At 37.3% G+C, this 26675-nt stretch overlaps 2 protein-coding genes across 2 annotated transcripts in view; one reads left to right on the top strand and one right to left on the bottom strand.

Annotated features, from left to right (window-relative positions):
• IFT80 (intraflagellar transport 80) overlaps positions 1-7898 on the top strand; it is a 61593-nt gene extending 53695 nt beyond the window's left edge. The window contains exons 15-18 of the mRNA XM_072408045.1: positions 779-868; positions 959-1131; positions 3464-3587; positions 5956-7898. Of these exons, the coding sequence (XP_072264146.1) occupies positions 779-868; positions 959-1131; positions 3464-3587; positions 5956-6063 (495 nt within the window). The 3' untranslated portion in view covers positions 6064-7898. The remainder of the gene's footprint in view (positions 1-778; positions 869-958; positions 1132-3463; positions 3588-5955) is intronic.
• An 8770-nt stretch (positions 7899-16668) lies between these two features.
• C4H3orf80 (chromosome 4 C3orf80 homolog) lies at positions 16669-22664 on the bottom strand. The gene has a single exon (XM_072408044.1). The coding sequence runs from the start codon at positions 22135-22137 to the stop codon at positions 21574-21576; it is 564 nt and encodes a 187-aa protein (XP_072264145.1). The 5' UTR covers positions 22138-22664; the 3' UTR covers positions 16669-21573.
• Between the last annotated feature and the right edge of the window lie 4011 nt (positions 22665-26675).

Raw genomic sequence — 26675 nt, 5'->3', positions numbered from 1 at the left:
CAGTAACTGGGATTGATATGGTAAATGTCTATGGTACATTAATAGGGTACCGTTTTTAAAAGGGTAATTTGAAAAGGAACCTTGAGCTCCATTTACTGGCTGGAAATGCAATTATATTTACAAATTCCACAAAACACTTTGCAATCCCTCTGATTTATAAGGACTGTAAAGTACACATTATGCAGAAAATGTGCAGTAACTGAGGTCTGCAAAAGAATGGGTATATGGTATGGTATAGGCATAATGTTATAATGTATAATAAATGTATAGCTGTGGATAAACAGGACATTTGTGGGGAATATAGTGGTTCCCTATTTAATGTACAGCGCTGCATAATATGTTGGCGCTATATAAATCCTGTTTAATAATAATAATTAATAATATGTACAGTACTCTGTTCATGTAGATTTATTTGGAGGAGCAAAGTAAATAGGTAATGTACAATGGTACTGTAGTTATGGGTTTAACTTTTGTGGTGAAGTGAGGTTTGGGGACATAGGAAGTGCCATGTATTGCAATGACAATCCTTGTGTACCCATAACTCAGGTCACTAGATCCACAAGTTTTCACATTAGACAACCATTTACTGCTTAGCTAATAACTAAATAGTGTTGTTATGGCAAGTAAATGTGTGTTGAGTAATTTAGCACTCAGGAATAACTGATCACATATTTTTTTAACTTAAGGGCCAGTGAAATTATATTAATTTGCTTTTGAATTATAACAATTTGCCTTATTTATGTTTTTACTAATCTGACACATATTTGAATACATACAGGAGCAAAGCATGTGGGCCTGTCTAGCAGCCATGGCTATTGCAAACAAGGAGATGTCAACAGCTGAGTCGGCATACGCAGCAATTGGCGAAGTAAGGAAGTATACATAATTACTCCTTAAATACCAGCATTATCTTGATCTATGTTAGTGTTTTCTGCAATCTCTTTTGTTTTTCTTGCAGATTGACAAAGTTCAGTACATAAATTCAATTAACGATCTACCATCAAAAGAATCTAGATTGGCTCACATCCAGCTCTTCAGTGGGAATTTTCAAGATGCTGAGGCCATATTCCTGCAGGCTGGCCTGATTTACCAAGCCATACAGCTCAACATCGACTCCTACAACTGGGAGAGGTAATGTACATAGAGTGACAGTGTGTATCTGTCATTTGAATAGATGCTTAGAAAAAAAAGCAAATTTTATATCTCCATTTTTGGCAGTTTTTTTTTGTATGTAGCTAATGTGTATACAAAATGTAGATAATGGCCTGAAGAAATGAAAGTCATTCTTTCTAGATTTATTTGCTTTTTGTATTATTTACTATTGCTTCTTCCTCAAACTTTATTCAACCATGACCAGAAGAAAATATTGCAGAGTGCTTGGCATCACTTCTACTAGACACTGGGCATCCATAGGATGTGCTCATTCCATTCCCTAAAGTGGTGTGGACAGCACCATGTTGTTATTCACAACACCAGAGGCTGCGGATCTCAGCATTGCCAGCCAAAAGTGGCATTAAGGAGGAGGGTTATTAGTGGCAACAATACAGAAACTGTTATTTTAAATGCACAGTGTTACAGGAATGTAGTCCTTGTAGCTATAGCAATAAGAAGTCACAATGCCTTCACTGTAGGCCATTCAGTGGTGTCACCCGCTGGAGGAAGGGAATTTAACTGGCAGGATCGATAGGTATTATTAAATAGAACTACAAAAATAACTGAACAACACATTTGCTTTTGATCATTTATGGTGTATTGACACATTTAGATATAGATTACAATTTTAATATTTAATATTATTAATAATATTTTTAAACAGGATTTATATAGCACCAACATATTATGAAGCCCTGTACATTAAATAGGGGTTGCAAATGACAGACAGTGACACAGGAGGAGGAGAGGACCCTTCCACGAAGAGCTTACAATCTAAGAGGTGGGGGAGGTATCACACAATAGGAGGGGAGACATGGTTCCTAAGGAACCTAGTTATCCAAATTGTTGATATTTCTAGAAAAGTGATGATGCATTTTTTTCACTAGTTTTACAAAGAAAAAATGCTAAGCAATCAAGTTGACAATGCACTTAAAAAATGTTCAGCTGACATATAAAATACTGAGCTTCTGCTATAGTCAATAGAAACAAATGTTTCCTGGCAGCTAGATGGGACTTCTTGGCAATATCTGCAAAAATTTTTGCTACGCTCAGGTATTGTTTTTCTTTTTAGAAATACATTTTTTTTTAACACTGCACAAAGGAAAGGTAAGCGTACATAGTTCAAATTACTAAAACACAAATGAATATTGAGCATTGGTGTAAAGACCACAGAATTAGCACAACTGTAAATTTACATGTAGAAGCTGCAGGATCATTATTATTTAGTGTGTAGAATGAAAACAGGAACTGATGAAATGGAAAGGCTGATGTCAGTGGAGAAGCTGAGAAAGGATGTCTTGTAATAGTAACAGAAGTATAATATTATTATAATAATAATGCTAAGAGAATAAAAAGAGTCAAGTAGAAAGAAGAAGATAAAAGATTAGAGCAGGAGAGTTGCAGGAGGGTTAGTTTAGGGAGGTAAGCGGGTAGAATAGTGATATCACACATGATGTTGGAGAGAGTAGGGGACCCAAAAAAACAGTATCCCTAAAAGCAAAAAGGAAAGTATCCCAGGACGTATTTTGCAACACGCAGTGGAAGGGAGTACCAGTGTGACAGAATTGGCATATTTGTTGCCAAGTATTGATGCTCAATGTGCTTCTAAGATTCCAAGTGCTGACAGGAAAAGGGATCATAGATTGGTGTAGAGGGAAGATGTGAATTCTGGGCTCTGCAGGTCATTTCAGCATTAGTGTACAAATGGTGTCATGCCATTCAGAAAAGTTGGGAATTTATTGGGATGAAGAAGGTAATTTTTTTTATTTACCAATGCAGGACCATTTCGTTTGTGAAGCTTCAACTATTCTACAATATTTATGTATACTATATAGTAGTCTAGATGTAACTGGTAAAACAACTATTTATTTTAAATAATCTGCACACAGAGTTTTAGATGTTACATTTTTTCTTCATATTAAGGCTGAACTTCAGGAACGAATACAATAATTTAAATATATTTACTATCATACACAAAGGATCTCCTTTTTTATGTAGCAAATGCATGTGTAAACTCAGATATTACCTTTTAACATAGCTAACTGGGGTGTAGGAGGGATCCAGCAATGCTGTCCCCAATAGGCTGCCTGCAGAAAATAGCCATAGCCATAGCTGGTCTTTATTACAGAAAACTCCTGCACAAAGAGGAGTCTTTTTATATTGGATTACTGCAAAAATCTTGAATAAAATATTCATAGGACTCAAGACAATATTTGTTTTAGTCTGGAGTTCAGGTTTAAAAAATTTTAGCTAGGAAATGTAGCATGGCAAGAAGATATAACATGTTTTCTTTATTCTATTATTTTATTAGGGCTTTGGAGCTAGCAGTGAAACACAAAACACATGTTGACACTGTGTTAGCGTACCGACAGAAATATCTGGAGGACTTTAGTAAAAAAGAAACCAACAAGAGCTTTCTGCAGTATGCAGAGGGAGTAAGTAGATTCATTTTATTATATATATATTACTGTATGGCTTGCAGACTCTTCTTAAAAAAAAGATCTCTGTAAAGTGATCATTGCTTCATTGACCACAGATACCCAAGAAGAATCCATAAAAATCACAGTACAGCAGACTTCCTGAATATTTGAGTGTCATTGTCAAATATTGTGGTACCATTAGTCATATATGCACTGTTTTTCACTTAAAATATTATGAGGAGACCTATTTATAACGGGATGGACAAGCTGTTCTCCATACAAATGGCCTTATTTTTATACAATAGATTACACAAATACATTTTTTTTGGTTTACCCAATTTTCAAAAATGACCATTACCTAAAAAAAGATTGTCACGTTAAGGTAACAACTCCCCTCCTTCATAAATACAGTACACTAAGTGTTGTCACCCTCAGACAAAGAAGTGTGTTACTGGGAGGATTATGCATTATGGCAAGGGTATGTATATCACTGAAGTGATTATACAGAATCACACATTTTCTGACAAATACAAGTTCTGTATAAATTTCTTTCCACTTACCACAACTTACTACTACAATCATAGTGATGAACAGCATCATTGAAAGTATGATGAGCAGAATAGAACAATAAATACTGTAATGTACTATTCCCCCCTTCACCTTAGTTTACACATCTTTCTAGGTAAGTGTATTAAGTAATGTCTCAATTACTGTGATCACTCCACCCTGGGCTTTTATCTGAGTAACCTATCATCACCTGTACTGATCAAGTCACATTCTGATTGTCTCTCTACACCCTTCAGAGTCATATCGTTTTCTGCTCCACTTCTCACATTTATACAGCTCTAATCTTCCATCTTTAATAAACTCTCCATTCCGCTGCAGAGTTCTGCAGTAATGGAAAGGTTATCTCTTTGATGTATGTTTAGTTCACTGTGCAGAATGCTATAAAGATCTGCTAACTATTGACTTTCCTGAAATACTCCCTCTTGTCCCTGGGCCTCAAACTCCTCACACACTTTGCTGGGACAGCACTCTTCCTGCTTCCAAATTACAACGTAGTAGAGAATTCATAAATGACAAAATCAAAGAGCGTAGATAATTACCTGTGCAGAAACAAACCTCAATTTCCAGCGCTACAGTTGCAAATTTAATTATTAAAGCTTAGTCTAGCTCCATATTTTAAACAGAAATGTATTCTTTCCATTTACCATACTAAAATATTTGTACAATTTACTTTAATGTGGACATACACAGGTCTGATCAAGCTGTCAATTTGATTTTTTCATAGAATTGACTATAAATTGACTCTTTGGGCATGATTTATTAATGTCTCCAATGCTGAAGAACATACACGTTCATCAGTGTCGCTGATGATCCAGCAAACCTGGAATAGATTTCTTAAAAGTCATTTTCTATTTGTTAGCAAATGTTTTCAATCCTGGACCAGATCCATTGGATCATCCAGGTTCATTGATGAAAGTGTATCTTCTCCAGCCTTGGAGAGCTTTATTAAATCAGGCCCTTTATGTCTGGGTGCGATCAACCAAAGATGATCTGTATTGAGTGTAGAATCCTAAAACGCCCAGACAGTCAGATTTGAAACCTTTATGTCATTATCCAAGTATCTGACTGGTTTTTAAGACCTTTGTTCTAATTTAATTGTAGCGCATCCACACTTCTCATTAACACTGATCTTTATTAATTGAGGGGTTACTTGTGTAAAATATATCACATAAAATCTAGACCAGTGTTTCTCTTTCAAGGTCCCTTGTCGATATAAGGCACCCATAGGGGTCTTTTACTTCCTCCACTTTAAAATACCAAATGTTGAACATTACAGTATATTGTCTTAGCACTTTACGCAAAGTAAGCAGGGTAGAAAGTGTGTGGACAATGTTCTGTGGAGCACATCATCTTCATAATGGCAGTTGATTTCAGAATTTATTTTAAAGAATAGTGGTAATACCCTGTTGTTAGATGTGATTTATATAATACTGAACTGAATAACATGTCATTTAAAAGGGGAGATAGACACTCTGTATTAGCTGTTTGGCGAAAGTTCTGCTTTCTAGGGCTGGCTAGAAAGATGATAGCACAGGTTGCTTGTAAAAAAAATGACAGTATATATTTGAAGCCCTAATGTTTATATTTGGTGCCATAGAACTAATTTCCTTTCATCTGCTCCCTTTCACCGTTCTGGTTTATTTGATGTCAGGTTCTGAATTAATTGAATCACATTGTCTTTGTATTTTGTATGTGGTAGCCCACCTCCCTCCAAAGCATTGTGAAAATGGATATACTTTTTTTGCAGATTAAGTATTTTTGCTGCTTGTTTGTAATTCATCTAAAAAACTTTTTTCTCTTTTGTACTATTTTGCAGGTTGAAGTAAACTGGGACAAAATCAAAGCTAAAATTGAGATTGAACTTGCAAAAGAGAGAGAACGAATTTCTGCTGGGCCTCTAACCAGAAGCAGTGTTTCCATGTAACTTTACAAAAACTTTAACAGCTTATCAAGTGAACCATTGTATAGCTGTTTTCAACAACCAATCTAACTGGGTTTTTTTATGACAATCAAAAGTTACAGCAGACCTCTGTTCCCTGTAGTGACCACAGAGCATTCATCAAAATAATACATTCAAAGAATAATTGTACTTACAAAGTACAGGTATCTATTGCCCTCCAACCTGTGGTTAACTACTACTACTACTACACAGTATTTTTACAGCGCCGACATTACGCAACACTTTACAAAGTTCATAGTAATGTCACTAGCTGTCCCTCAAAGGAGCTTAAAATCCAATGCTCCTTCCAAAGTCTTATGTCTTAACACAGTCTATTTTAGGGGGAAGCCAGATAACCTAACTGCATGGGATGTGGGAGGAAACGGAAGTACCCAGAGAAAACACGCGCAAACATGGGGAGAACCTGCAAACTCCATGCAGATATTGTCCTGGCTGAGCTTCGAACCTGAGACCCAGCTCTGCAAGGGCCATGTTGCATGGCATTCCCTTTCTAGGACGCACTGTTAGCTAGATATACATAAAAGGGCCTGCTGCATCCATGGCTCAAGTTCTGCTAAACAAATAACCAGTGTACTACTGTGCATGCTCTGGGTATATTTTCATCTTTATAGTAGGTATAAAGACAAAAGTACCCGCAGCACCTGCAGAAGAGCTGACAACTGTGCAGTAGCACACCACATATATGATTACAGGGTAGGACCATTACCAGGGATGATGTGGGCTGCAGTGCATATATCTATCTATTGACATATCCCAAACAGGGAGTGCCAATTACGTTTCTTAAGTTAATGAGAAGTGGATTCCTACACTAGTATATTTTCCACAGATAGTAAAAAAACAAAAGGACATCATCTCACCTATGCCTAATGCCATTTATTTTTAACAGCACTCCAACACACTGTGCACTGCAACTCAGGTGCTTTGCCTTAGTATCACCTAACCATGCATTGTGGCGTGCTTCATAGGAAAAAAAAGAGTGCGTACGTGTTTATGTGTTTTGGCAGCCCTTTCAAAAAAAATGGCCTTAATGCAACACATGTGCTCAAACCAAACATACCAGAATAGTCACATTTGAAGGGGCCCTAAAGAGCCTTAATTTAGCATCTTCTCCTGTTTTGGTCCCTGGTAACAGGTTCCCTTATGATTAATGTATATTACTAACCACATGTAGCTCATTGTAATATTTATACAGTATATACATGTGCTGAACAGCCACATCTCAACAAATAATTTACTAGGTCTTGTATAACTAACGTTTTATAATTTTTGACATTTCAGGATGATTAGGGCACTTTTCATACTTAGCCGCTCCCAGCAAACTGCTGCTATGCACCCAGGAGCTGCAAACCACACTACAGGTCAATAGTTTTACATGCGTTGACTTGTGTTGGCAGTGCAGTTATTTCTTTAGAGGAGGAAAGAAACTGCATAGTCAGGAGCAACATGACGCTTCCAGGACTAGTGCCACAACCCTACTGCAACCTCATCTAAAGACTTTTAAGGCTACTCAAGTCTTAAATTGGTCCAAATGTTTTCTGGATGTCATGTTATATAAAAGTTTGTTATAAGCAAATTACATATTACAATATAATGAGAGTATGCAGCATAACTGCTTGATGTATATACTTCAAGGAAACATGTTAGTTTTTGTTTGTGTTTTTGATCTTGTCTCTCTTTTTACTTGTATAAATATAAATTATTTTGTAACAATATGCAAACCGTAGATCGTATTTATGACTATGTATATTTTTGACTTAAGATAATTTTATACATTACAAATAAAAAATATATTTAAACCAGATGTTACACTGTTAAATCCTATTACAGCTTATTTAAAGCTTTTTACAGGTGGTTTTATACGGCCTTGCATAAAGCAGAAGTAAACTCATTGGTGGAGGTATGCTTTTGCCATAATTTGCAAGTATTCACAGGATATGGTACCACCTCCTTTACTGTCCCCCAGTGATGACAGGTTCAATATAATGTTACCACTGCATTCCCCGTTGCTGTCACCGCTGCCATTTCCTTTGGCTCTGAAGATACACACAGGAGTTACACTGTCTCCTGCATCTAACGCTATTCTTGGCATACTCAAAATGGAGCAGGACTGTACACTGTGGGATGCATTTGCTGTGTACTGTACACACAAAAACACTAGGAGCAGGGGTCTTATTTATTAAAAACCTTCAAGTGACCTTTTTGTTAAAGTGAGTTTAGTTCCACTTCAAACTGTCAAGTTCTGCATACAAGGGTGAAATAAAATCCTTTTATTAGTAGTCCCAATAAGTGCATATTTGTACATTTAGTTAATTACTCCACTGCTGTGATTTCATCAAAAGGCATAATACCATACCCATACCCCTGGAACTCTTCTGCTCATAAATCCTGACTCTTTACAGTAAAAAAAAAGTATAAGATATAAACAATGGATGGGGATTACAGAAAGTAAGCCGAATACTTGAAAATAATATTATATTGTAAACATCTTCAGTTCTGTTTCTAAAACCTAATATAATACCTAATGAGACTTGGCTTTAGCTTTTACTTCAGGTCCCCTTCATGTTTAGTGGTCCTTTTTGACACCAAATCTTCCTACCTAGTGTGTTACAAGCAATTTCTACATGTATCATTTCCAAAGGGATCTATTCACTAGTGTAGAATCTTCCAGGTTCACCATATCTAAGGACTAGTATGTCAATACAGGACCTAAAAGCTTACAGAAGAAAAAGACAGCAGATGACTGGTAAAGTGGGATGTCATGCCACAAATAGTACCCAACTGGGGAATGCTTGCAGTGGCTGGATAAGTAAAGGAGTGGCTTTAAAAGAAATGGTCCTTCAGAAAGGTAAATTCATGAAGTCTTTAAGCAGATACACTTTTCACTGTGGTGAAAGATTCCTTTAGCTGATAGACACAGAATGAGGATGTTCTCTATTGTTCAGTAAAGACAAATGCTAGTCAGGTGTGATGTGCAATTACTTAATATAGGCAGTTTTCAGGCAAAGCAAACAGAACAGAAAAGAAATGTGCTCCAAGAAACACATAAGTAATATATATTAATATTAGTTATCTAATTGATTATCTACAATAAGAATTAGCTGTATCTTGGGTCTTTTTTAATAAACCACATGCAGATTTTCCACTTACATTTGTTTTTTGAGGTCTTGAAAGCAATATAATTACACTTCTCCTCCCTTTACCTGGTACATATTAGTTGAATACATACTGTTGAAATAGTGAATTGTGGGACCTAAATGTCAGATTTGAATTTACAAGAAATAGACAAGAAGATAAGTCTACAAAGAATAAAGAGGGCCCTTGGGTAACTTCTTCCCTGTCTTACCAACTGTGTGATCATATAATACGTTATATAGAAACAACATTTCTTTCCCTCACATCACTTTATTATGTCCTCATATCTATCTGTTCATTGTGCCTATAGCTACCTTTTATTGTGCCTGTTAGATGTTAATCAGCCAAAAACAGAAGACTGGGTAGAACCATAATACACAATGTTTATATAGCTACGTATTTGGTATATTTATGACTTGGTGTACTTACCTGCTGTTCTCCATTAGTAGTATTGGGATCTAAATTTAATTTGAAAAAAATTAGCAGCCAAAAAGTTGAATAATTCTCTTAACTGTTGTCATATTTAGAAGGGAAACCAGTACACCATTGAATATGGCAGTATTATGTATTTTCATAAGATGGACAGTCAGGTTTTATACGAAAGGTATTATGGTATACAAGACCTTTATGTGCCACACCAAGAGTTAAAATGCTTAGCAAGGAGCTTAGAAAAAACATCTGAAATGATACTTTTGGGCCACTGGAAATCTTTTATTTGATTATAGGTTTTATCAATGACTCACATGAATGCAGATAGAACCACAGATTTTCAGAAGGAAAATGCTGTGGTCAGCTGTACTTCATTGGGCCCTAGAGCGTAGTATTGTTTCAGACTCATTGATATCCCAGGGTTAATGTGTCCTCTGATGGTTTTCCATGCAATTTTACATTTATATTCAAACTGCTATTGTACCTAAATCTCTTTAAAATCTATTTGTTAGAAATGTAAATCGAGCTCCCCAAACCTAATCAACCAGCTGTTGGGAACTAAAATTCCCATTGTGGGTCATCTAGCTGGTACCTCTTGGCTAAAACTTGACTTGCAGGTGGAAATAATATTTTGAAATAGGAAGAAATATATAATTTATTGTATGGTTGGTGCAAAAAAGTAAATGAAACCGTTTCATTACACCTAGCAGGTTATATTCCAAAACGCTGATTTCTTTTCCAGCTGCTTATAAATAGAAGTGAACAGGATGTATGGTAGCAGGCTTTGTACACAATTGTTTATTAAAGAGTCTAAGCCTTGGGGCACAGTACAGGCAGGAACAAATGGTTCATTTACAATGAGAAAATGATATTATACTCACTAGGTCCCAATATAGGCTGTTAGCATTCATTCTGAAAACCTAGAAGGAAAATTATTTGAAAACGTAACATGTTTCACAGCGCGTCATGTAGAAGGTGAGTACTGGTTAAAGCTGAACTCTTTTCTACACTTAAAAAAATATCTGTAACTGCCTTTACTCCTCGTTTGCTAAACTGACACATTACTTCATTTTCTAAAATATTAAGTATTCTGACTTTCAAGGTGGGGTAGATTCTGTTGAATGCCTGACACCTGTGGGTGGGGTGGATTTAGGCTCCACACATAATTCAGCAGTGAGGAGACTACCCTATGTTTCATAGCGCCCCAGGAAGTGTAGGAGAATCTACTCAAACACAAAACATTCCATATTCAATCAAAATAAGTTTCCAACAGATTTTGATTCATGTTTTTATATAACTTATAACAAGAATAAATTAAATCCCTAAAGCAGTCTTGTATCTGTTGCTATTATAGCTGATAGAGATTTCAGATGTCTCTCTGACTGAGCTGGCTGTGTATTTGATACAGTTTAGTGGGTAACCAGCAGCTTTAAATGGAGATCAGCAAATGTTCAGCACTAAGTGTATCATCCAATATGCAGAGAAATACACATATTACAGTGATTAACAAAGTACAATTCTTAGATCTAGGACTATTCCTAGATTCCAAGGGCATTTGGCCAATTATGACTAGGAAAGGTCAGACCCAATCATAAGTTTTGTTTGAAAAGGGATAAATGCATAAATGTTCTCCTATCACTTAGATGAATGATATTATTAGAGAATGTAAAACTGGTACATTTTGGGTATATTTTTATGTTTTGGTGCCAGATTTAAAATACCTTTTAATAGAGATGTTGATTGGTATATCCTATATTACCTATATATAAGAATATTAAAAACCAATAAAAGTGGAAAACATAACATTCTATTATTATATAGGATTTTATTACAATGATACACATGTGTACTATTCATAGGTGTTATACACATAAAACTGTAACCTAGACAAAAAGTACTTAAAAAGAACTTGTGATCAGCTTTAACTTTGCCTTGTAAATTTTCATTTGAAGCATTTCCCTTTTCCATTAACAATTGTTTTATTTATTTGTCTTTGAACATGTATCTGTCTCTGAACATCTTTCAGCCTCTTCAGAAACAGTCAATTCCCCCATACAGACACAGTTCCTCCTCCTTTCTGTCATATCATAGTACTCTCCTCTTCTGTTAGTGTTTGTTTGCTATCTGTGCTGGTCTAGCTCCTCTTCCCTTCACTTCCCTGCATACATTTTTTGCTGATATTGCATCCAAATAACACCCATGTACATGGGAGACCGGAAAATAAAATGCAGAAAATATGATAAAATGAATTTAATTCTTTGGTGACAGGATCAATTTAAGAAAAATGATCAAGCTTTTTAAGTGAATCATTTTGAATTTGCTTAATGTTTTACAAATGCTTAAACTGAGTTTTACTTATGTGGTTTATTTTTAAACATTGTTTCACTGACTGGCAGTAATAGTTTATTGGTTTTGCCAATCACATTCCAAACTAAGGAAATTGTCAAGATTGCCAAAGGCAAAGGGGACGCCCTGGGGCACACTGACAAGAGGGATTCTGGCAGCAAATAGCATGGCCAGACTGCAGACAGTGAGCTAAAGGGGAAAATTTACATAGAACCTGAACTTATTATATGTATTCCTAATACATGGTAAAGTATTTGTAACCAGAATACCTTAATTAAAGTGTGCAGGGGTCAGGATTATTTCATGTACAACACATAGTAAAGAATGCAGACCGTTCCTGGATTGTAAATGCTTCTGGACAGGGTCCTCTCCTCATCTTGTGTCACTGTCTGTATTCCTCTGTCATTTGCAACCCTTATTTAAAGTACAGCGCTGCAGAATATGTTTGCGCTATAAAAATCCTGTTTATTAATATTAAAAATAATATTAATGTCTGAACTATGTAATACATATGTAATAAAATACAACAATAAGTTGCCCCCTACATTGGGAGGCTTTTTGCGTCTCTGCTGCTGATGATGAAAACCAAGAATAATCCTAACAAAGTGACAGGTCTCACTGGAGCCAGACAATCCTTCTTCCCTGGCCTTGGAATTATTCACTGTGTCACTTTTATCTATTTCCTATATGGTGGCTGCTGAATTAAAGTGCAGGCATCATCTTTCTCTCTTACAGAACTGAAGATGATCAATATTGTTGCTAACTAAAGCCAATCCAGACCATGTCTCATGCCCAATGCATTATACCCCAAACCATTGCCAAACATCTAATGATGGGTGTTTTCATAAGTTCCTGACAGATCATCTCTTCTGCTTTCATAGGACTAAAAAAAAAAAAAAAAACAGTTGTGTGACACTTGATTGTCCATGCAGTCATTGCCCTTTTCTAGGTTTACAATGTTCAGCAGCAGTGAAGAAAATGCAAGCCTTCAAAACATATTTATTTCTTCACTAGACATGAACAAATTGAATTTTGTAATTAGATCCAATATACTATTGTGATAACTGATGGGACAAATATATAGAGTATGTCATACATTTAAGTGAAACCTTAAACTGCATATAGAGTATATAACCTACCTGCCTATTAGTTCTGTTTTCATTCACTATTTGCACCAATTCACTCTCCATCTTGTTCCATTTTATCTGTAATTTTGTCATCATGATCTGGTGAATGTGTCAGCTTGAGAAATGTCAGCGTTACTTTTTTTTTATGGAAATTTATTTTAAATTGTAGACTTATAATTTCTAGGCATAACTCACCAAAATATGTCCAATATTTAATAAATTAAAAATATAAATAATATAAATTCATAAACTTCAAATAAAAAAACATAAAAAAATTGTGAAACATGTAATAAAACTGTACAGTAGTATATTATTTATATAATATAAAGATTTCTTTATATTGGACTCAATAAAGTTATTTTGTATTGAATCCAATACAAAATTATTTGACTTTCCTGCCACGCCTCCCGGACGACACTGCATGACATCACCAGGAAACCCCAGAGAACGTCTCTGGACACGCCAGGAGAAGATCGAAGAAGGAGGATGCCGCTGGAGGACGGAGAAACAAGGTAAGTGGGGTTTTTATTGTTTTTTAGCGACCCCGAGTGTGACTTGGGATTACCCAACTTTTTGCATAGAAAATACACCCCGAGTCACACTCGGGATTACTGCTAGGGGGGGTTAATACATTAAAGCTAAGTTCAGACTGGTAGTAAGGTTGCAGTGTGGTTACCACATCCTCATGCCAGTGAACTGCTGACTTGTGTAGGGTCTAACTGCAGCAGCCCAATAGAAAACTTATGGGGCAGCAGTGGGTGTTCCAATACCGCTTACTGTCACCGGCTGTCAAGCCTTAAAGAAACAGTGCTGCGGAGATGCCAGCCATCAGGAGCTGTAAGGTGTCGCTTGCCCCCACTGCAGGTCTGAACCTGCTCTAGTAAGACTGTAAATTGTTTATTCTCTAGCAATACAAACAGAAAAATATTCTTCCTATCTGGTAAATATGTATTAATCTACCACATCCCTGAATTTTTTCAAAATAAAAATATATGGGACTTTTAAGGCAGCCAAAGTCACATTCAACATATTGAAGTATATTAAACTTTTTAGTTAAAAACAATATCATAAAGGATTACTATTTAATATTTCTATGTTTCTATGTATGTTTCAATTTTCATGACAAATGAGGCGAGAACCCTAGATGTTTTTTTTTCTCTACGTGTTTCATGGAAAAATAGTCTGCTTCATCAGGCGATATTATTCTTATTATCCCCCTCCTACATGCCACAGGATACACCAAAGATGCTCCCTTAATCTGGCCCCAGAAAAAAGGAACAAAGGATCACTGAGCGTCAACCTCTAAAGGCAACAGCAGTTATCTAACTAGATATTAAATCATCATCCTAAATATTTTCTGGTGTTATAACTGACCGTACCAATGCTCATTCTACTCACACTGGCTGCTTAATCCTTTGTCGATCCACATGTCAACCTTACCTTCTGGGTATGTTTATTCTCTATGCTGCATCTGGTGAAATTCTACATTTTCTGTTCTGCTGTGTGCATGTCATAGGTCTTGTTTTAATACCCATTCCAAAAATTTTTTTTTTTCTTTTTTTTTTCCCAAGGAGAATTTACCTAGCACCTGCAATTTAAAAGTCAGCACAAGCTTTTGTAAGCTTTTTTTTTTTTTTTTTTTTTTACGTCATTTATTTCTAATCTTTTCTTTAACAGGGCACTTTACCAAATCTAGGCAATAGAAATCTCTCTTGCTTCGCTGTACATAAGATAAATGGTGGGTATCATTCTAAGAATGCTTGTTAGATGCCACAAATGTATGCACATACACGGAGACACATTAACCAGTATATATCTCTGCAGTCCATAATTTCATGCTTGGAAAACTAAACTGAGATGAACAATCTGGTTGGTTCTGTGTCCTGCAGAATGAACTGGCTGACCAACAAAGAAGCAAAACTGACTCAAAAATTTTCCGAAGGACTCTAGTTTGCTATTCTTGGCTGCAATTTTCTAGTTTAAGCAATCTGCAAATCGGTCTTCATATGGAATTGCCTACAAAATCATTACTGAATTCAGCGCCAGTCTTTTCAAGAATTAGCGTATTTGTCAAATTGGGGTTTAGAGTGTTTGCTAGACACACAACATTATTCATGTGAAAACTGCAAAGCTTTGCAAAACTTGCTAATCGTGATAAGGAAATCATTGACTAACTGGTATTTGAATATTTATAGCAGTCACTAATTTTCTAAAATATTAGGTCATTTTTTAAATCTAATCTGCAGGTAATTGGTCTTTCCGGATCAATATCTGTCTGCCTTCCCAACAGAAGGGATAGAATATCTGATGATATTATTGTTACATCTGTGAATGTATGCAGATATTGTAAATGCTTTTCAACTGTCCCCTATAATTTAAAGTACATTATTGTGGATTCACTTTCATATCCTGCAGATCTGTGACCTATAAGCACATTCAGTCAAATGTTTTGATGAATCCTGACACTGTTCATGAAAGTATTTATACAGGATCAGTAAACCTATGTAATCCTATCAATGTATCAAATCTGGCAATGACATAAATGTTACAGCATATTGTATTATTTCTTACCATCTCTGCCATTTGTTTCTTCATTATATTCTTGCCATTTCATTTTTTAACCACATAATAGCATTATGGGTGGTAGACAGACGTACAAATATAGGTATTGGCATTTCTGATTGTTTTAAAGGTATTGGCTAATGCACATACATTCTGATCATAGAAAGCAGACAGCGAATACTGACAAGGTATAACTATTTAATGTACAGCGCTGCGTAATGTGTTGGCGCTATATAAATCCTGTTTATTATTAATATTAATAATAGTAATAATAATAATAACTTTTGACTGGTTTGCTAGATCTGCCTGTTTTATATACCTCCTTTTTAATGGGCATAATATCAATTTGTCACTAAACATTTACTACAAGTGAATCTGGGATTGCTTCATCACTACAGTGTTCTCCCCAGCCCCTTTTAGCAGGGCGCTCCACCCATCATTTTCCAGGGACCACACGGCTGTTTTTGGGTAGTTACTGAAGAGTTAGGTCACAATACAGGGGCTGCCACCCACCTACATTTCTTACCACCCGGCATAAAAACATTTCTGGGTTAACACTGCACTACTTATTGTGTTGTAAAAGCCATATTCTCTGCTTTATATATAAATGTCCCCAATTTATAAAGCCTAATTTGGACGGACATCACGGCACCTTTGCTGCATTAAAATCCCAATCAGAACTCCATCTACAGATACCCCTCTCTGTACAAACACATACTTTCATTTCTTTCCAGCAAACAATACATAAGCCTGGTCTTAAACCTAGGCTCAAATACCTCCCAAAGGCCTTGGATTGTAGGCAAGGAATTCTACATGTATGGTACCATGTGAAGGCGTGTAAGCTGCTCATCTTCAATTATCCCCCATTTCATAACAGAAATATTACAAAATGTACTGCTTTAAATGGTAATTCTTATTGGATATTGTCTGAAAAAAAAACATCAAATTCTAAAAAATATTTTATTTTCTTCTCTTATATTGCATGTTTTCAGTACAATCTTTTCAATCAACCCAAACAAGGAAAATACAGGGCATATTAGCTAGCATTAAAATCAAGTACATATTCAGGTTTCTGCTTTCATATGTCTACATTCATTAGTATAAATTATCTCGTATCCAGTACAAATGAAAGGAATCCATTTTATGGGCCAGGCCAAGACCGGGCCAGTCCATTCTATAGGAACGTGTGACATCACTAAGGCTTGAAACAATTACAGATGTCAGTTATTAAAGGTGAGCTACTAACTAAAAGCATCCATAAACATAAGTCATTATTTACTGAGACTTAAAGGTAACATTCATCTTAAACCAGATACATACATTCCAGGTGCATTGATTATTACTTTTGTTGTTTATGAAAACAGCCACATGTGGACTAGAAAACAACCCATGCCAGAATGCTGCAGAGAAGGACCCTTGCTCTCTGTGTGGAAGCAGTAGTCTCTCTACAGTGGTCTGACAAACACCCTACTAAGTAAGAGCTGGAGTAATCATATTAGCAAAGCTCAAGCTGCTTGCCAATTGGATAGGTCTAGATTTGTTATCTTGGAGGGGTGCCAGATCTCTACAGAGAGATCTCTGTTTCCACACCATCCAACATACTGGCAGGCGACATACTTTTCTTGTCCTCTTGAGGCTGTTTTCCAGAGAAAAGAATAAAACAACCTGTAAAGCTTTAAACACCTTTTTAATACACATGGAATGTATTTAACTAATGTGAACTTAAGAATTGGTTGGGCTTTAAGCAGATGTCAACAATGCTTATGAGGCATAAAACAGGTCAAGATTCCAATACAGTCATGCTGCAGTTTTCACAGTGGTACTGATAGCTCAGTGCTGAAGGTTGGGACCTTAGCTGCAGCACACTGATAGAAAAACTCCAATAACCAATACAAAGTTGCAAATGCCATTTGGTGGAATAAACCAATGCTCAGTCCATCCCAGGTCAGAACATAGGTTTGGGTTCTTCGTCAGAAGGAAAATTTCAGATTAGATTTTATTTATCTTGGGTGATTTAATAAGATCTGCACACAATCTGCTGACGCTTCCTGGATATGAATTGTCCAATGGATGAGAATGTCAGATGAAAACATGTTTTACAAATATGTGTTAGAATAATACCAACCTCATGTGCAACCAAAAGCTGGACATACCAGGCAGATATAACATACACCAATTAATAAGGCTCTCTTTCTATATATATATATATCAATGAATATATTTATTTAGGTGCAAGCAGTGTACGGACTAATCTAATGTGACAATGTGATGTGTGCAGACCCCTGTACAGCCAAGCAAACGGGTGGAAATTGGAGAAGACTTTTCAGATGAGAAAACCTGCAAGTGTTATTTAAATCAGGTTTTCTCCTGTGTAAATCTCAGAGCAGGGTAGACAAAAATAAAAATCCTTTAGTTACTAGCTCCTGTGTAAGTTTTTCCTCTGTGTTTTAGCTTTTTTTGCCTTGAGTCTAGGTTTTAGGAAGGCATACTGGCAAATGTAAATTTTTATACTGTGTATGTTAATAATTTTGTAGCAGAATAACTGAAATACCTTTCCTGCAGAAACTTCTGCTTTATGTTCTTATGGTGGCTTATTTAGTGTGACCATCATCCAGCAAGTGGTCATGTGATCTTAGGGAAAGGGAATTAGGCAAAGTCAGCCAATCATCTTTACTTGCCAAGCTGTTTCGGCTCAGATCACCTAAATTGCCACCAGATAGATAAGGATTTCAGCTGCTTTATTAGTCATGCTTTATTTACTGCAACATGTAATTCACATTTGCCTATAGCTAATCAATTGGCTACATAGGATTTGTTCTCTTGATTTAATACTGTTCCTTTGAAAAAAGGAATGACATTTGAAGGATGTGAATGTGTCAATGTAAAAGGAGGGTGATGGGAGTTCATTCATGCAGTCTGATAATTCCCCAATATCTGACTACTAAAGGATAGCTGTTTATAGTTTAGTTCCGCCAAATGGCTGCCCCACATTGGTAGATGACATCTACTTTTATAAAAAATAAATTGCTCTATAACCATCCCAATAACAACAATAGCACCATTAGCTGTCTCTGTGTCTTAAAATCTTTCACCATACTTAGGGTTGACATAGAAAAATAGGAACCCATTTGGGGCACCCATACTTAAAGACCAGACTCACATAAATACAGATAAAATAGCTGCCTAACAATCTCAGGGATCAGCACTCGTCAAATCCAACTCATTCAATCAGATCTGACATTGAAGAAATAAAAAGATCTATCTGAAGAATAAATCATATTGATATAAATGTACATAAATGTATTTCAAATGGTTCTCCCATTTGAAAAGCCTGAGCAAAACCAAAAAGTGCTAAAGAAGGCAGTGAGAGGTCAATGCGCTGTTATCTCAATTCACTTCTTTGTTATGAATAAAAGAGGTAATAAGCAAAACCCATCTATGTTTATGGCTGTCAATCTGCCAGAAGCAAACATAATATTTTGGCTGAACAAGCTACAATATTTATTCTTCTTAATACTCCACTGAAGAAGCAGTGCTGATTATTGTACAGGAGCAATACAATCCTCCATACCCCTCTCATAGGAACACGGGGGATTCTGCCAAACTGCCCCAACACCCGTCTTCTATTCCTAAAATACAATCTGATCCGTATTCTGTAATTTATTCTTCACTGACAAATGGGCTTATTTATTAAATAGTCTGCAAACAGCCCCAATGAACCAAACATATTCACTTGCTGTAGTCAGATCTAAGGAAGATGAAGTCCTTTTCCTTGGCCCTATCTTTTCTCTGATTTGGTAATAAGCCCAGAGGCCCATCTTATACCCTTTTATAAATACTGTGTAATAATATTAATAACTAATATTAATTTTATAGGAATGAAGAAGCCAAGGTAATAGAAGGAGATGGGAGAACCCTGTGTGCTGCTATATAGAAAGATCTTAAACAAGGGTTCACTTGTTATTAAAGTTAGAACCCTAACTTCTTACTTGATACTGTTGGACGGCAACACATATAAGACCCGGGAACCCCAGAGATACCGTTCCCAAGTTTCATTCTATCAAGAGATCCAAAAAACTATTTTCATGGAGAGCACCCCTGCATTATATAACAGGGGCATATTTATAAAGCAGCACATTCTCTCATCTTTTATGGTAATTGTCATCTTTTAGAAGAATGTATAGCACTTAATTCAGAACACATTCATCTTATCAAGTCACATTCACTGCTGTCCACCCAAGACTTAGATTTCCCATTCTTCAATAGGAAATACTGATCGTAGCAACGTTAGCCATATTTATTATTAGCCAAGGTTACATTCATCAGTCCTGATTGCACTTAAACTTTAAGGTTCTGAAAAGATAAATCATTAATTGTACTAATACTTGAGCTTGGCTCCATTATCACCACACATTTGCCGACCTCACATAACCAAATCTTTCTAGGTTATGTCATTATCTGCATGGGCTAGAATAAACCAGATTCTAGAGAATATCCAGTGAATGATTTCACATTTACTAATACAACGGGGGATGTGTGGTGTCCCCCATAAAGCCGTCATCTCACACTGATTACTGCAGAATTCTAATATTTCTGATCCACACAAATACTCTTAGAACTACATTATTTTCAAATTAATATATAATTTGATTTCTACTATGTCGGGTCAAACCAAAAAAAAAAAAATCTTCAATTGGCTTGACTGTGTAAGCAGAAAGCAAAGCAATCACCATGCTGTGAATATTACATATCATCCAGTCTGTTCCTATGTCTTTCTGGCAATTAGAACCCACATTATCCTCTGCTTCTCTATGCAAGGGCTAGTCTGAATGATCTAGTGCAATGGTCATCAGACCTCCAGAGCTGAAATTCCCTCCCGCACCATTCTATAGATCTATAGAGATGTCCGGTTTATCACAGCACTTAGGCACCGGACAGAAGTCTATGGCTTGTATGCTCGTTTTTCATTATTTTCTATCGAAGTACAAAACTTCAGATAAAGGCACCGGAGAGTTTACCATCATAGCATCCCCGGCAGATTGGTATGGTAGTAAACGCATCCTAAGTACCTGACTATGTGGTTGAAGTTTCCAGAGTGCCTTATTGCCTGGAGGAGAGCAAAGTGATTAAAGCGTACGTCAGACAGAATAACATAGATCTCAGGCACTTGCGATATAACTAATAGATAACAAGATGTAACGTGAAGGGAGGTTAATTCACTGCGTCCGTTTCCAGAACTCTGTCCCACTCCAGGAGTTTCTAGCAAATTCATATCTAGGAGTTTATTGATTATCCTGTAAAGGATGGAAGGAGTCTTTCTACTGCCAGAGAATGCTGAGTCTTGCATGGGAATAAATCAAAAACACAATTACAGCAGCAAATCCACAACTTTTTTTCTTTCTTTTCAATAGAAGTTCCTATGTCACCAAGCAAGGATCCGATCCCTTTTAGGAATGTCTACAGTCACTATAGGAGAGTGCAAATTCCCCAAAATAGGTGGATGCAGGGGGACAATGAGGGGAGCATTCCAAAATGGACAAGACAGGTAATATGGAGAGCGTTGCACAGCTGGGATGATCCATTAGCTGCCAAGAATACCCTACAGTAAGACTGCAGTCTGGAGGCTAGAGGTATGTCAATTATAGAGAGGAGTGTAAAATGAGCTACTACCATGGCCTTTCTGCTCACGTGTCCCAGTAACATGGCCACTTCTGGCTGCAATGCCTCCAACTACAGACCAATGTTGAGTGAAAGGGACCTGTAATGGAGGCTTTAACCTGCAGCATGGGTGAATAATAGAGGTGAATCTGAGGGAGGCATGGATGGACGTTGCAGCGACAGGTTGCCATGGCAGGGATGTGGCAATGCATACAGGCAGTCAGTGGGAATAAGGAGGCAATGTCCCCGGTGCCGTGTCCTGGGATGAGGGGATTTGTGACACCGGAAGGATGACCTGGTTTGGCCTCATGGACTCCTCATAGGTGGGTAAATACTTCACCTCCTCATAGCTGGGCAGCTGCAGGAAGAGCGGGGAGGAGATGACCCGCAGTTCGTGCTCGGAGAGGTGCCGGTCTATGAGCGAATCCTGCGAGCTGGTCTCGTTCAGCAGCCCCGGCCCGTTGTGTCCCCGCGGTTGTGGCCGGGTGTAGCGGCGGGGGCTGGGGCAGATCATTCGCTGCAGGAAGTAACCGATAGCAAAGAGCACCAGCAGGATGAGCAGCCCGGACAGCTTCCTGACAAACCAGCCCACGTTGTCCAGGAAAGTGTGGAACGGCAGCTTGCAGCATTTAATCTCCGTGTGACTGACGTTACCGAACACACAGCAGCCCTCCTTGTCTCCACACAGCAGGTCCCCGCAGCTCCAGCCAGCCTGCGAGCCGGGCACAGGGGGAAGCAGCAGGGCTGCCATCAGCACCCAGCCCCCGGGCAGCCAATGCACCATCCTGCGGCAGCCACACACCGTCACATCCCCTGCAATCCTCCTTCCTCGGTCACCTTGGGCTCAGACGACTTGTACATTGTATCAATGCTGGGCTTGTACGGCAGCCTGACACATCAAAGCCAAGCCAGCCTCCATCACAGCAATGGCAGCTCTCATTCATCAGCTCAGCATGATCACAATAATATTCCCACAGGTGAATGTGCCAGGGTGCTCGGCGATAGGCTCCATGTCTGCACATATATTACCCATCATCGGGTCATTATATAGGGATTCCAGGTGTGCATCATACAGAGGGTACCTGCAGTCTGCCTTCTCCTGGAGATTGCTTCTCTGTATGTGGGCTGTACCTGGGGAATATTGATTGCAGAACTCCTCACAGGGCAGTCTTTGGCAGGAATCACTGTTGCTGCATGTATTGTATGTTATGTCTGCAGCTTTAGTATTCTGATCACAGTCCTATGTCCCCATCTACTATACCCTGTGTGATCCAGCTGCAGCATCATCAGCATTAGGATGCACATCTCATAAAGAACAATACCTGGTGCCCCAGTGCCAAAATCAGGCTATATACAGTCTATATATTAATATGGCAATATTATCTAACATGTGATGCCAGATTACTACTTCTGTAATGATGACTGGATGATAGCAGCAAATCATAGTACACAATGATTTCATTGTAGGTAACAGAGACAGAACTCTGTTCCAGGTGACATTGTCCTTTCTGTATCACACCACATGCACTGACAATCACAATGTGTAGTATGTCCTGACATGCTCTGCTCAATTTACTATGAATATTCAATGCAAATACTGACTAAATTTATTACATTTTCATCTCCTTTCAACTGAAGTTCTACTTGTAAGGTGTGTTTTGACACATACATTTTACATGAGCTGTTACTTAGTCTGTAAAAATGGTACTGCTACTCCACTCTCTCTAGATTAGCCATTCTCTACCAGAGATCATGGATACCCATGGTCATTCCATAGGTTGTTCTTGAACTACAGCTCATTGGCCTCCCATTTAATGATGCTGCATAGCTCTTACTATTAGTTCAACACTACTAGAGCAAAGTACATCATTTCTATGATATTTTTAATTATGCATACATATGGTATTCCTACTACCACTGTAAGTTGGTTATTCTTTACACTGGCCACCAGTATATGACGCTGTTTTCCCCATCAACCTCCAATTCAGTTGGTTTTAGCAGGGGTTTCCGAGACCTGAAAACTATTTAAGTGCTCCTCGAGTATACAAAAGTAGAGAAAGGCTACTCTAAAGGTCAAAATCAAAGATAGCCCTATCCAAAAAACCTATTTAGTGTGGTCAAGAATTCTCAGATCTATGTTGTCATCAGCTGATGTTCAGGAGCCTCCTTTCTTTGGTTCATAGACCAAAAGGTCCAGCTTGAAAGAATGTTCAGTACTGAGCACCTTCTGTAGAGCCGTAGATGGGTACCTAAGGACAATGTTAGCAAATGTTAATTTGACTACAAGTTTGTAGTATTTAATTTACCTGTATATGGCACAAAGTCCTATCACACCCTAAATACTGTAAAGCACTAAACTAATGAGAGCACAAGTGTCTTAGAATTCTGTTACCTCCAAGCACCCAATCATAATATTCCTTTACAGTAGTGGTGAATAACATGGGGACCATATTAGGTTGAGTGAAACATCTATTCAATCAGATTCTGCTTTAGAAAAAACAAACCGAAACTAAATACATTGTCTATTGTAAAATCCTTTTATGGCATAAACCCATTTTTTAATATATATATCTGAAATTAGCCTGAAGCAACCTGCCATAATTCATATTCTTTAATCATATGAGTCTGGTTCAATCCCATAATCATTATGAAGTTATATATCACATCCTTTCATTTAACAAACTGACTGCTTGTATGTTTCTACGTCTAGGTGATTGATTTTAGGTTTGCTTTTTGCTTTTCCTGTGGCCATTATTTAAATATACTTTGATGTGGGGATATTCCTTCAATATTTCTGAACTTGCTGCTGATTAAATATGTATGAGCACCATTTAACAATTATTAATGGCCTTAATGCAGTTCCTGGGACATTGGGGATTTGAAGGTAGTGAGGTGCATATTTTAGGAGTTCAGACCCTATGAATTTCCCCTTAGTGGCGTCACCGGGGTGTCATAGGTGTCCAATCATAGGATAATAAAAGCTAGGCTAGAGAATTACAGTACTGTGCATGGCTATTTATAACATCAGCCCACGAGCACCGCTGGGTATATTAATCGTATAATATTCTCTGTGCTGCTACGGAAACAATATTTTACATCTGAAAGGTACAGGCGACTGTTGGAAAACTAATAATACTTACAACAGAAAAATTTGCTCTAAATGGTTTCAGGAAGTGTTTAAATACATTTAGTTCACTTATAATGGAGCCTTAAAGAAGGAAAAAGAGGAAGTCTATGTAAGTACTTACCTGCAATTTATCAGCTTCAGAGACCTATAAATAGTCAATAGATTAATGCATATCAAATTAAATATAAATATAATTATATGTGAATTTAGAGCAATTCACTTTACACATAAGACGATAATGACAAAAAGATAATAAAATTGTGTAGTAGTTGAATAAATCTTCACCCCAAGGTGTATAAATGCAGTAAATCTGGGTTCAGTAAAATAGTAACAGTTGCGCAGTTCTGTTGCTTGATACTCCTAGAATATTATAATCATGTAGTGATATAGCATAGACAAAACTTTGCTTTTTTTTGAACCCATAATCATGCTTAGTAACTATTCCTCACAATTTATTTCCCCTATCATAGTCCAAGGACAATTTTGGGGGCAAGTCATTTAACCATTAGGTATGTTTTTTGTGGGATAAAACTCCTTCAAACACGGAGAACAGACTGAGATGGATAGCGCCCGGGCCAAGGATCTAACCCAGAATCCCAGCAAGAAAGCTGGTCAATGAGTCATCCAGTTACTACCCTTTTTGGGCTTCAAAAATACAGTGTACCTGTGAGGTAAACTTAAGTCATCACAAGGTGGGAGCAAAGGTCCATTGTAGAACCTCTCTGGTAATGCCTACACCAAACTGGCCCTTATAGATTTTATATGGGACCTCCAAATGATGAACATTGCCCCAGGCATAGTATTTGTACAGTTCAGTCCTTGGATATCTCTTCAAAACTTTTCTTTGCAGGAACAGGTAGGGATGACATACTGAATAGTAATACGTCATGCTGACGGTTCCTGCATGGAGTCTAGACATTTCCAGTGGCAACAGACAGATGTAGTGCCCATTAAACCTGGGATCCTGTGTTTTCACTGTACCAGGTAGTGACTGTAGCATCAGAACATTGGGGGTACATATGGTGTCTCCATTGTTGTTAGTGATATGTCAGTCCCTTTTGGACTTGTCAACTTGAGTGAGACTTCAAACTAATGAAGGTTTAGGTGGTGTTTTCAGTAACATTCAATAAAATATAATACAGTAATAATAGTTTATTAACAATAATACTACCAATAACAACTATATCAAAGATAAACATCAGGCTCCAGCCCAGGACTCAGACTCCAATAACAGCATGCTGTCAAAGGAAACATTTCCAGAAGCCTGGATAGGTTGTTGTTTGGTTAGTTTAACCCACTGATAAATAGTCTACTGGAGATTTTCTAGTTAACAAATACACAAGGCCAGCCTATGGTGCATATCTGACTCTGCATCTCCCAAAAGGTTGAGGCAGATAACACATCATAAGAAGTCCCTGAGCACAAACCAATAGAGAAATCCCTACAATACAGCATAACTGAAATACAACTGCATATCTTACATTTCCCAAATCCTTACAGATGCCATTGCCACTTTGGTATGTATATTGCCATCATATTCTAGCAGAAAAAACAGTAAACTTCAGAGTGGGGCCGCCACTGAAAAGAGCAATGGTCTCTCCACAGTAGTCCTGTGGCTGGTGGCTGGGCTTCAGCTTTAAAATCACATAAAAACTTAAATGATATGTAAAATTGGAATTAAGTTTATTGAAGCTGTATCAAGCTGTAGACTTTGCTCTTACTGAATTGCAGGGAATTTGTAACATCTTAAAACACTATAGTTACTGTCTGGAGCCACAGTGAAGGATGCCAACACCACCACATACCCATGCAGAATCAGAGCTGTTCAGTCTTGCAGTATTCTACCAAGGGGCATGGTTTGGTAATGCTCCCAGCATGCTGCTCTGTGGTTGGGCACATAATGTTACCATTACCCTATTTAATAATGCTTGTGGTTTTAATAATGCACATTAAGTACTGGCATTTGTCACTGAAAAGTTCTATTTCTTAACAAAGAAATGTAAAAGCAACTAAAAAGAATTTACTGTACAGCTAATATTTTATTGTAATAGGTTGAGTCATTATAGTAGCTAATTTATGTTGATAACTGCTAATTCCCAAATCCTGTAATACCCACCCCACTTTGTTTTCCCTAACTCCCTCATGTTGTTACAGATGTCCAATGTTCTTGATTATGGGAAGTGCTACATTTTTGG

The sequence above is a fragment of the Pyxicephalus adspersus genome, chromosome 4, assembly GCF_032062135.1.
Source record: "Pyxicephalus adspersus chromosome 4, UCB_Pads_2.0, whole genome shotgun sequence".
NCBI lineage: Eukaryota > Metazoa > Chordata > Amphibia > Anura > Pyxicephalidae > Pyxicephalus > Pyxicephalus adspersus.
This window is presented reverse-complemented; position numbering and strand designations above follow the sequence as displayed.

Excerpts from the sequence above, each read along its gene's own strand:
- C4H3orf80 (XM_072408044.1), bottom strand. The coding sequence starts at position 22,137 with ATGGTGCATTGGCTGCCCGGGGGCTGGGTGCTGATGGCAGCCCTGCTG.